At 41.0% G+C, this 12121-nt stretch overlaps 1 protein-coding gene across 1 annotated transcript in view; it reads right to left on the reverse strand.

Moving 5' to 3' along the window:
• Positions 1-12121, reverse strand: part of rin2a (Ras and Rab interactor 2a) — a 39519-nt gene that overhangs the window by 17966 nt on the left and 9432 nt on the right. Inside the window, exons 2-4 of the mRNA XM_072678139.1 lie at positions 7783-7890; positions 2385-2473; positions 327-525 (exon numbers count right to left, since the gene is read on the reverse strand). Of these exons, the coding sequence (XP_072534240.1) occupies positions 327-525; positions 2385-2473; positions 7783-7842 (348 nt within the window). The 5' untranslated portion in view covers positions 7843-7890. The remainder of the gene's footprint in view (positions 1-326; positions 526-2384; positions 2474-7782; positions 7891-12121) is intronic.

Consider the following 12121-nt stretch of genomic DNA (forward strand, 5'->3'; position numbering starts at 1 on the left):
ATCATTATTATTCTGTTAAAATATTAGAATTGTAAGCATTCACGATTTAAGTATGAGGTCACTGAGGTCAAGCTGAGCAACGCAACAGCACAGATGACGTTCTGTACCACAAAATCAGCAGTCTAGAAATAATCCTTGCTAAACAAGTTATTTAAATCAAAGGTCAGAGATAACATCTGTCAAAGACTGAGACGCATGATATACACAGTGACATGACAAAATTGTGTGTGTGTGTGTGTGTGTGTGTGTGTGTGTGTGTGTGTGTGTGTGTATATATATATATATATATGTGTGTGTGTGTGTGTGCGTGCATACAGCAGCCTCACCCCGGGTGGTTGTGGCTGCAAAATGCGTTCAGCGTCATCATCACTTAGTGAAAGCAGAAGCCAGACAGAGTGTGTGTGTGTCAACCTATCCAGCACACTCATACGCCGGCGCAGAGAGTCATAGCCAGAGTCGCGGACCCCCACAGCACCAGTGCAGACGGACGACTGCAGGAACAGGCCACTCACCTCACCCTCCAGCCTGCAGAGTGAGGAAGGGAAACGCATATGTAGAATACAAATGATGCAATGGTTGTCATATAATTTGGTATGTCCAATGTGAGGAGACGTGGACTGTATGGCATGGCAAAAAACAAACAAACAAACAAAAAAAAAACACTGTCAAAAGTTTGTGGACACAGTTGTACCCATTGCTGACACGAATGTGCAAATGCACCCACACAGCTTGTCTAGTCCCTGTAGAGAAGTAATGCCAATAGATTAGGACTCTCTGGAGCAAATAAACCTCAACCTATTGTCATCATTCCTAATGTCAGGTGTTGGATAGAGAGGTGTGAAGCCGGAGCTGTGGATCAGTGGAACTGTGTTCTCTGGAATCATGGTGCTCCATTCAATACTTTTGGGATGAGTTGAGGATTATCAAACATCCTGACTTCACTAACTCTTTTGTCACTGAATGTAATCATACTCTCAAAATCTAGTAGAGAGCTTTCCCTGGACAGTAGAAACAGTTACTTCCACCAAAAAAAGGATTTTTTTACTTAACTTAAGGATTAACTTATTATTATTAAATTTTTTTTACACTCTTGGTTTTGGAAAGAGCAGGTGTCCCAATACTTGCCCATACATTGAATTATATTATGATGTTCTTACTATACACTTTGTCAAAATGCCACCCAATATAATAAAACATATTAGTAGGCCCTTGACATAATTAAAAACATTTTTTTGTGACAAATGCCTTAATTAATCAAAACACCACAGACGAATAATATGGAATATTCATTCATTAACTGACATTTAAGGTTAAGATGCTCACAATGCACAATAAAATTTAGACTGCTTTGGCTATCTAGAGGTTTCATTTGTGTACAGCACCCTTCAACGATGAGCATCTGTATGATGGGTGAAGGTGCCTTTATTCCCATGCTTAAGCACATGAGCAAGGAGGGTTAAGAGAAAGGGTCAAGGGCCCAACAGTGGAAACTTAGGGAAACTGTGTAGCCCAGCTTTCTAACCACTGCACTGTTCTGTCATGTGAGATAGCTTGGAGCCTAGTGGTTACAGAAGTTGGTCAGCAACCATATTGTTGTAGGATCAGATCTCGAAACGCTCACTTAACCCTGCACAGTGCACTGGTGATGCTTCTTCCAGTCTGATTGGGCAGTAAAATTGATCGAGAAAGTATCAACGTAGGCCTGCATGTTCCAACACACCATTTCAAACTTGAGGAAGTTTAAATGATTACTAATTTAGGCTGAGAGAAGCTGAGGGATGGCAATGGTCCCTGACTGAACTAAGCACTAATACCGAATTTCTCATTTAAATAAGTGTAATAAATCAATCAAAAGGCCTAACAAAGCACAGATCATGTTCACAAAGTCTAGGTGTTCCTTAAAATGTCCAGCAACTATACATGAACAGGGGAATGCTCCTCCTACTGGCCAACAGAAAGTATTGCCACAGGAAACAAAAAGGACACATTTATCTGAAGACAGTTATCTGTGTTATGCCTAAAACAGCAGACAAGATCAACACTAGAAATAAAACAGGAAAGAGTAATTACAGATATATGCAACTTTCACAAACTTACAACACACACATACACAGGAGATTCAGCTCATTTTAACAGGCATTTTGCTTTCCATGGAAAAACACACTACTATAACCCTTAGTCAATGGACTTCAGGTCAACAGAGATCATTCAGATATTGTCTATATTGTATGTAAAATATTGTACTGCATATAAAAATCTCAAGGACATTTGGCAATTCAGTTAACACTATATCCCAAGGCTGAGGGCAAGTGTCCTGTACAAACATAGCTAGTTAAGAGAAATTATAGTAAGACAACTGACAGAGAAAAAAATAATGCACTCACCCTTGTAGGATCTTCGTGTCAGGGTCTCTAGCTGTTTGTACCATCTCCTGCTTCAGCTCTGAGATCTCAGTAGAGAAAGTGTCTATCAGCTATAAAGAGAAACACCAAGATGCATAGCATTAGAGATATGATAAGTGACAGTTCACTTATTAGAGGTGTCTGTGTGTTCTAAAAGAATGATTTTTGCAGATCCAAGCATTAGTCACTACCCTTCTGAACCCCAGTTAGGAGCTGCTTCCCTTTATGCTCACTGACCACCAGACTCACAGGAAACAAAACCAAAGAGACACTCAAGACATACTGGACTAACTAAAATGCCTTATTAGTTATGTCATCTACAAACTTCCCTTGAGTTTCGAGTGGTAACACTAATCGTAACACAGATGTGTGGTTTTGAGCTGTCTGATCATGCTAAGGTGATGTAAGAGCTGAAACGAAACAGATGCAGCCCTCATATACTCGAAAACACACCTCAAGCACGTACACAGACGTCCCTTTGGCACTAAAAAAAAAAAAAAAACAACAACCAAAAAAAAACACACCTAACACATGCGCTCCAGAGCCGGACATACTCCAATTGAGGCATTCCCAAACAAACACAGACAGACTCCAAACGTGTGCTTACGCTGCATGTCCTCAACAATAAACAGAGACACATTAACACAAAATCATCTGAACTCCTGCAGTTTGTATTTAAACACGATACACAGCAAGTAGGACACTGACGCACTCATAGCGCACTTGCCTGAAAAAAAATCTGAGAGACCCAGCAGTAAAACACACAACTTAAATGCACAGAAAGTTGGCAATAAAAATATTACATACATTATATAGGTACTTTCAGAGCATTTTGTGGATCCTGCCAGTACTTCCAAATCGCTGATTAGTTATGGCAGTCATTGCAAAGAGGGAGAATTAGCCCTTGTTAGTCGGATTTAGTGCAGTGCGAGAGATGCTGTAAAAAAAAAAAAAAAATACTTTGTACTCATAGTTTGTATAGCATTTTGAATAGCTATTGTATTTTCCACTCAAAGATAAGAAAAAAACTACACAAAACATATTTATTGTAAAATAGTGTAAAAATAATCACAATATATTGATTTCATATCTAATTTCATATCTGATTTTCATATCTGATTCACAATCTTAATTATACTGCATAACACATAATCCATAATCCATGTAATGGGTAGTCTGCCAGTAAGAGGCAGCCTATAGTTAGAACCTTTGATTGCTGCAAAACACCATTCACTCGCTAAGATAGTCTGTATGTTGGTCATAAGACAATAAGACTTTAAAAACTTTAATAACCAAATGTCATTGCCACAGTTGTCACAGAAACTAGAGAAATAGTGCTTCCTCTGATGACCAGCAGAGGGCAATGTTTCTGCATGCTTGCTGTGTTCAGTTCTGCATGGATTCGATAAGAAAACGCAAATCAGCAAAGCAAAAAACAAACATTACTTTCAAGTTCCAAATGTAAAACTAAATCTTTCAAGCATTTGTCAAACATGTGGAAAGCTAGCCAGTCTTTCTCTTGTGTTTCACTTTTCCTGAGCCAGCAATCTTCAGTTATAGTGGGTAGATATTTGTCTAACCTCAACTCAGACCTAGTCAGCAAACCACAATTACATGCTAGGGTGTCTAGCTCTCAAACTGCAACTCGCAGCCAAGAAAAGCACCCCAGCTCAATGCATGGCAAAACACATGCTTTTGTACAGTCCACACATTGCCTCAACTCCAACAACCACCATGAAAAGGATCTACAATAATTTCTCGTGAAATTCTACAGCAGAGGTCACACATTTTGGATTCCAGCACCGTTCTGATCAGTTCAACACACCAGGTAATTATGAGGTTTAGTAACCTCAACCATGTTAAAGCATGGAAAGCATGGAAGGTTGGCGCTGGACATCAACCACCCAGGACCAGCACTGATGATCCCTAAATGATTCCTAAATCAGAATCTAAATCTGATAAACTTTAACAGTTATTAGAGTTTATTAGACTAAAAACTCTGCATATCTGACCTGAGAGATTAAAGATCAATCAGGCTACTAGGAATAACATGCCTGAGCAGAGCCTGGCTGTACTTGTCACTGTTGCACTAAGGGCATTTTGAATGGAGAACTACATTTCCCTTGGCATAGTTAAACAATGAGAGTTCACTACATAGAAGTGTTATATGGTGAACCCTGAACACTGTTGTCTCTTCAATTAAAATACATTTTTGCATAAAACATAAATAAAATAAAAAAAATGAAACCCTGAGACTGTCTTAACTCATGAATGAAAGTCTGTCGTAGTAAAACGTGACAGCCTTATTGTGCTGGAATATGGGGTTATTGATACTTGTAGAAGTTTTAGGAAGTCTTTTTCCCCAGGATGTGCATCAGTAACACAAGAGACCACGCGTATCACAGCCAGACTCTGCTGCTTTTGGAAGATTGTCATTGGAAAACAGACCATGGCTTTTCCAGTCGCAGAAGAACAAAAAAAAAAAGCAATGTTCTTGCTACAGTGCTAAAAACAAAGCTATGCTATGCTATGCGGCTTCTGAGTGAGCTGTAAACCAGTCATTCTGAGAAGTGCACTTATTATTAAAGTCCACAATAGACGGAAATTCAGCATCTTTTATTCTGAGGTAAAAAAAAATACAAAACAAAAAAATGCATTCTAGGGCACCTTCATGCCATATTAGCACATATGGTGGGCTGGATCTATTTCTATTTCTTTGATGGTATAAAGGCAAATAGGTTTTGCAATACAGTTCCTGACAAACCACATACTTCCTGAAGATCAGCTGCCACTAAGAAAACTGTGTAATCCATGAGTGCCAAAAAAATGGAAGTTAAGAACTAAAGACTATTAAGAAGGAACTGAAAAAGTCGTGTCCGACACATTTACCCAGAATACAGCACATTTCCTCTGGGATATCATCAGCTGAAGAGAAAAGAATAGTACAGGCTATCACTTACAAGTAATAAAACAAACAGATTTTAGCAAGAGAGGAGAGACTTGTACACAGACAGACAGGGAGAGAGAGAGCGAGAGAGAGAGAGAGAGCAAGCACAAGAGAGACAGACAGAGAGACAGGATGAGAAGATGGAAAAAAAGTTTAATGAATAAAACATTCATGATGAAGCGGTACCAATGAATTCTCTTGAGCATTGTCCGCACTTTAACATTTTTGGAAAAATAAAGGTTTGCCGAGGAGGAAAAGAAAGTGAGAGTGTTTTTGCCGGCTCTGGGATTTCTAAGGAAAGTCTGATGCCTGTGAAGTTGGCTGGCTGGTGACTGGCACTGCAACCTTCTCAAAAGGTCAGAGTGCTCTTCCAGACAGTACTCAGTAGCTCACTCTAATGAGCTCCAAGGTTAAATCATTCGCTGTGTGGACATTTAAAAAAAAAAAAAAAAAAAAAAAAAAAAAAAAAAAAAAAGCAGCCCAGACGCTAGGAAACTATGTATTTCTAACTCACTGCTAGTGAGGCCAACTGCTGCCAGACACAGAACTAACACTGAGCAGACACATGAAAAAGTCTCAGCAAAAATCAACACTACTCTCTACACACTCACTACTCTCTTTTGGTGCCCAAAAAGGTTTCCTTGGAGCCGTGCCATAAGAACAGTGGTCCCCAACCCTGCACATTGTAGTGCTTTCCTTGCTCCCATCACTCCTAATCCAACTAATTCATTAGTCCTTACTGAGGCAAAGTGGATGTGTCGAATCAGGGGAACCACAAAAATGTGTGGAGCAGTGGGCCTTTCAGGACCAGGACTGGGAACCCCTGTCGTAGTCACATGATCTTATTGAAATAGGTGGCTGGGAAGTACCTTAGTACCAATGTACCAAAGTTTAAAAGAACTTCCTGATAATGTAGGGTTCTATACTGATTACAGTTTTTGTAGAAAGGTACTTCAATCTTCCACAAGAGAAGCTAAATCCTGCTTCTTTGGAAAGCATCAGCATTCCCTCCAAGCTAAAAGTAAAGGTCTACAGCTCCACATCAATTAATTGACAACAGGAAACAAGAGGCAATAAAAGCTGTTGTTCATTCATGCTCATAATCCTACCAGTAATCCACAGTAATCGTGGAAAAATCTGCAAGTGTACAGGACTGATTTATTCAAGACTTTGGCAGCAGCTAAACGTTTAACTGAAGCCAAGCCAGCTACTTAAGCCTGCGAGTAAAATTACCTCTTCCATCATAAATCAGAGACTACGTCATTGGTCTGGTACAAAATCACAAAGGGTATGTATTGAGGGCTGCAGTAAATGTGGCCTTGGAGTCTTTGTGTAGTTTACATTGGTCAGACAGATCTGTGTTCTGCTAAGGAGTTTTGTAAACAATGGTCAAATATCTTTATGATATTTGAGATACAGGAGTTATCTGTGAACTAAACAGCATTCCAGAAATTCTCAGAAGGGTGTTTCCTCCGAAGCCTAAAATAAGACATTCTGTCCACATACCCAACATGTTGAGTTAAGCGCTTGTTTATTAACCACGGTTCATTAGAGGAAAAGCTATTAATCAATCATGACGCAACCTGAGGAGTTTAAATGAAGTCTGCTGTAGACAGCTCACCATAACAAATAATTATGTAATTGTGCAAAGCTCATTGTAGATCAGAGTTTAAACACACACGTATTCATGTATGATGGAGGAACTCACAGGGCAGGCTTTGAAGAGTATTCTCATTGGCTTAAGGCCCAGCATTGAAGCACAGCAGTAACAGCAGACAAAAGAATGCTTCTCAATAGGAAGCTCTTTCAGACGGCTGAGGAGGTTTGGTATGAACCCCTGCACACTTAGGACGTTCTATACCTGCACCGTGGAGAGTATTCTGACGGGCTGTATCACCACCTGGTACGGGAACTGCACTGCTCATGAGCGGAAAGCTCTGCAGAGGGTGGTGCATACAGCCCTGTGCATCATCTGGGTTCAGCTGCCAAACCTTCTGGATTTATACACCAGCCGCTGTCTGAGGAAGTCAAGGAGGATTATTAAGGACTCCACCCACCCAAGCCACTGCCTGTTCTTATAGGTGCCCAGTGGAAGGAGATACAGAGACATTTTTATTCTCAAGCAATTAGGCTGCTGAATGAAAAAATAGTTTGCGGACTGTGAACCTCATCTGTGCCATCACACTCTGCACCCAGCACTTACTACTGGAACCCCTATGCACAGTCATACAGCACCCACAAAAACTTTTCCCCACCCACAATATTGTGAGGTACGATGCACCTAAGGTTTTCACTCACCTTTACACCTGTTTAATGTGACGTGACAATATATTTGACTTGATTTTGATTTGATTTGAGACTGTGAGCTGACAGATAGACAGACAGACAAACAGAGTACATAGAGAAATTCCTGCAGTGGCACTAGGGTCCTACCTTAAAGAAGCTGCCACTGCGGTCCATTTGGCAGGGCTGCACCAGTGCATCAGCGGCCATCTTGGTGTCCCGGCTGCTCTGCTGTATGGAGCTGGCGCTGCCAGGGCTCTGCAAGAAACAAACATACGGTTTATTCGAGGTCCTAGTGGGAAAAGGACATGTCGGAGAGAGGAGACACAGCTCCAACAGGAGTCTTTATCAGCCTGTGTTGCTCTCACACTCCTCAATACAAATGCCTTCTATACAACACTGTACACTTACCTAGCTCATTTCCTGCTGCAAGGAATGTGCACCCAAACGACCCCACCCATTCACACACATACAAAATTTTTCCCTTCATCCCTGCTTCAACTAAACCCTGCCCGAGGACCTGGTGTCTATTGTTGTTAATCATGAGCCATCTCCCACCAGTAGCATGTGTTCATCAATGGACATTAAGGAGATGGGAAGCTGTGAAGCAAACAGAAAATCCCTCTGATTTTGTGCTTGTGTTCATTTGTGTTTCACAGCACAAGGGTACACACACACACACACACACACACAATATCTCTTAAAAAAATTAACAAAACACTACACCACCACCATTTAGCCCATGTCATGTTTCAGTTCCGTCCCTCAGACTGAAGCTGAGGCTCATTTGAAGCCATGTTCAAGCAAGTATTTGTTATGTCTTTAATTACTATTGGAAAATGCAATGCCTGCAACTAATGAGACTGATCTAACATTTCTAATTAAGACTCTATACTTCACTTGGCACCACACCTCACAGATTCAAGACACAACCCAGACTCACATGAAGCAATTTCTAAACAGCTCAGTCATCTACAAATATTGTTCTATTTCTCTGTAACGCTAAGACAATAGCCTGAGGGGAAAGAAAATTGTGAGACCACAAGCTGCTGTTGATGATGAAGTGCAAAGAGGTAGAGGTCACTGTGTGAAAAAAGTGAGTGGGGTAAAGAAGGACAAATATACAGGCACTCATAACCATGACTGGGAAAGTAACTGTGACTATTTAATCATTAGTGTGTGCTGGAAACCTGGCATACACTAATACAGAAAGGAAGTCACTGGTAAACGAAGAATAACAGCACACTCCATAGCTACATGAACTAGTAGCAGTCACCTTAAAGCTGGTAGTTTGTCCTCAGTTTTGTCCATTTTTATGGATAACAGCATGCCACACAGTGTCAGAAACCATACAGGCTATATAAGGCTTCATATAGGGTCATCATGGCTTATATGACATATGTGGTGATTTAGGCATGCAGTTTGCATGAGGTTAACAGGTGGTTATATACAAAACACGATTTGTTAGCTACATCTCCATACAGCTCCAGCATGAAACTAAGGATGCAAATTATGGACTATTATTTAAAATGAAGAGTACTGAGGAGAAGAGTGTTGAAATCATTGTTTCGTTTGCACCATTAAGAATTACTCGATAACTGAGTCTAGCTGAGTCTCGCTTTGTTCATGATGAATGAGACTCGTTCGCCCCGGAATATGATCCCCATCAGCTGAAGAGAGAGCCAGTTCTGACCCACTTCCAGATGCTCCAAATCCCAACACCCAGAAGGCTTTGATCCAGCACAGCTGTCTGAGAAATGCACAACAACCTCTTGCCTTCCTCGGCTCCAGCAGAACCAGACAGCCCACTGATTACACACTCACAACAGCAGTGTGCTTTCAGTGCTTTCTTTTTCGCCAACAAAAGAAACAGAAAAAATCTTGTTTTTCTGTGTTCCTTCAACCAGAGTGTTTTTGTGCTGAGTTAGCACTGCTGTGGAGTGCTGTCATGGTGGGGTGAAGTATGGGGATGGGTGGGGGTGGGTTGTTTGGGTACTCACACTGGATGTAGAGTTCACAGAGCCTTTGATGTGATCGCTAGAAGCTTTAGGCCCATATATCTCTATATATCGTTCTTAACTGCTGCACCTTCTCCTATATTTTTCCCTTAAAACTATATCTTTCTATCCAAATTCCCCACCCCTTTCTTTGGGTCCAGGATTATGTCTGAATTAAATCCCATTTGCTCTACAGGGCCCAGTGAAAACAAGGGCAACTTTTTAATGTTTTGGTGAATGTTTCAGGAAATGACTGTGGAGTGAAAGAGGGGAGGGAAAGGTCTGTCTATCTGTAACGGGGGGGAATTTCCTGAAAAGCACTAACCCTCTACTGGCAGATACAGATCCTCACCCAATGTAATACAGCTTTACTATGTACATCCATCTTTATGGATAGGGAATGTAACCACAGTCTTCGTAAAGAAAAAACAACAACAGAATAAACAAATAAGACATACAGGTGCACTCACTTCCTGGAAGGGATGAATGGACCCACGTTTTAACTTTAGTAAGTAAACAGTACTTTTTTTTATTTCCAAAGTGGAGCTATTTTTGTCCTGAAAAATAACAGGACAAACCCCACACACATTTATTAAGGGCAGTCATCAATTGTTTTGTATGATTACCTGCACCTCACCCTAACCAAACAAACTAACCTAAATAAACAAACAAACCTAAACCTACTTGTAACCTTAGTTGATGACACTTACATGAACATTCCTTATCTTTCTGTTCCTTTACTTTTTCCAAAAAGGCTGTAAATGCGGAAACAACACATTAAGAAGTGAGGACTTGTCAATGTTTCATGTTGTCTTATCATCATGAGGGCATATGGTAGTACAAAAAACATCCCCACCCCCAGACCCACCCACACTTCTGTGTTTGTTAAACAGGAAAGTCATTGCAATTGCCAGGCCATATAAACACAGACAAAGCCATTAACTGAGAGAGTCCTAAGCTGGCCTTTTGGGGACTAGACATAAAGTGTGGAGCAAACTTTACAAACATCTTGTTAATCCATCTGAACACAAATGCTCAAAACATTAGCTACACCATTCCTCTAAATACAGACTGTCTTCTCAAAGTAAAAATGTGTGTGCAAACAGTACATTGAGGAATGTCACAGACAACAGATGGGCAAATATGGCTTGTTACTGCTGTGATGACCAGGACAATAACAAACCACTCTAGTGTAGGATGGTCTGGGATCTCTCTACCTATAGAAATAAAGACTGCATGTGATGCTCTGAAGTGTAGGAGTGTGTGAACATGTGTGTATGGGTATGCCAAGGGACAGCTCTGTTCAGAATCACACAAAGACACATCTGAGCTGCGAATCACAGAGCGCCTCTGTGTTTAGAAACACTACTCTCTCTCTTTCTCTCATTCACACACACACACACACACACACACACAAACACACACACACAAACAGGTGCAGAGGAACCACTGAAAGCAAATGCAGTTGCAAACTGGGAGCACTGGCAATGTTTGAAAAGGGATTGGAGGAGCAGATATCTTGCTAGAGGGCAGATTATAAATCAACACATCGACAGAGCAAGGCAGACAACTTATCCATGACTATTAGAAGACCAGGAAAGCAAGACCAGGCAAGCCTGGATCAGACCCCAGATGCAGCCCTTGACTTTTCTGAAAGTTTCATCTGCTCAATCAATGCTTCTTCCGGATTTGATTGCATTCTGCACAACAGCGTTTGTGAAGTCATCACGTTTGGATTAATAACCAATCCATCCCCATAAAAAAGTGGATGGAGCACCTTAGAACACAGTTCCACTGCTCCACAGCTCGATGCTGAGGGGCCTTATACCCCTCTAGCCCACACCTGGCATTAGGCATGGTGCCAGTGGGTCATGTTTATCTGCTCCAGAAAGTCACATTCACCACACTACAGGGACGACTAGACAAGCTGTGTATGTGTGTGTGCGCATTTGCACATCTGTGTCAGCAATGGGTTCAACCCAAGGTAGCTAAATGTATTCATTAGCACTGGTGTCCAAAAACATTTGGACATATAGCATATGTTAGAACGTTTGTGTGTTAAAAGAGGGAATGGCGGTCCCTTTGCAAGGCAGTAAGTAATTTATTACTGGCGATGTCGACATATCCAGAGTCCACTTACCTTTGCAACAGCAAAAAGAATTGTTGATATCAATACAGTCCTAATCTGCTCGATTCTTATAACTCTCACACACTTACAAACAACAGTCAGTCAGTCTGGTACAGAAATAGGTTATTCTTGGCTGATCTGGCAAAAACATTAAAAACACATTAATAAAATAAAAGCCCACCCTCAAGTGTTCCAGGAGTGCTCAACAGTTTGGCATTGTGCGTGTGTGCAGCATGCACGCCTGTACATGTTTTCACAGCTGCACTGTTTCTGAAGAGTGACACATCAGTACTAAAAAATGCACAGTTTTGGAAAGATCTCTGTTTGTCATTACCGATGTAATTCCAGGCTAGTTGAGAGCTGG

This window comes from Salminus brasiliensis, chromosome 4, assembly GCF_030463535.1.
Source record: "Salminus brasiliensis chromosome 4, fSalBra1.hap2, whole genome shotgun sequence".
NCBI lineage: Eukaryota > Metazoa > Chordata > Actinopteri > Characiformes > Bryconidae > Salminus > Salminus brasiliensis.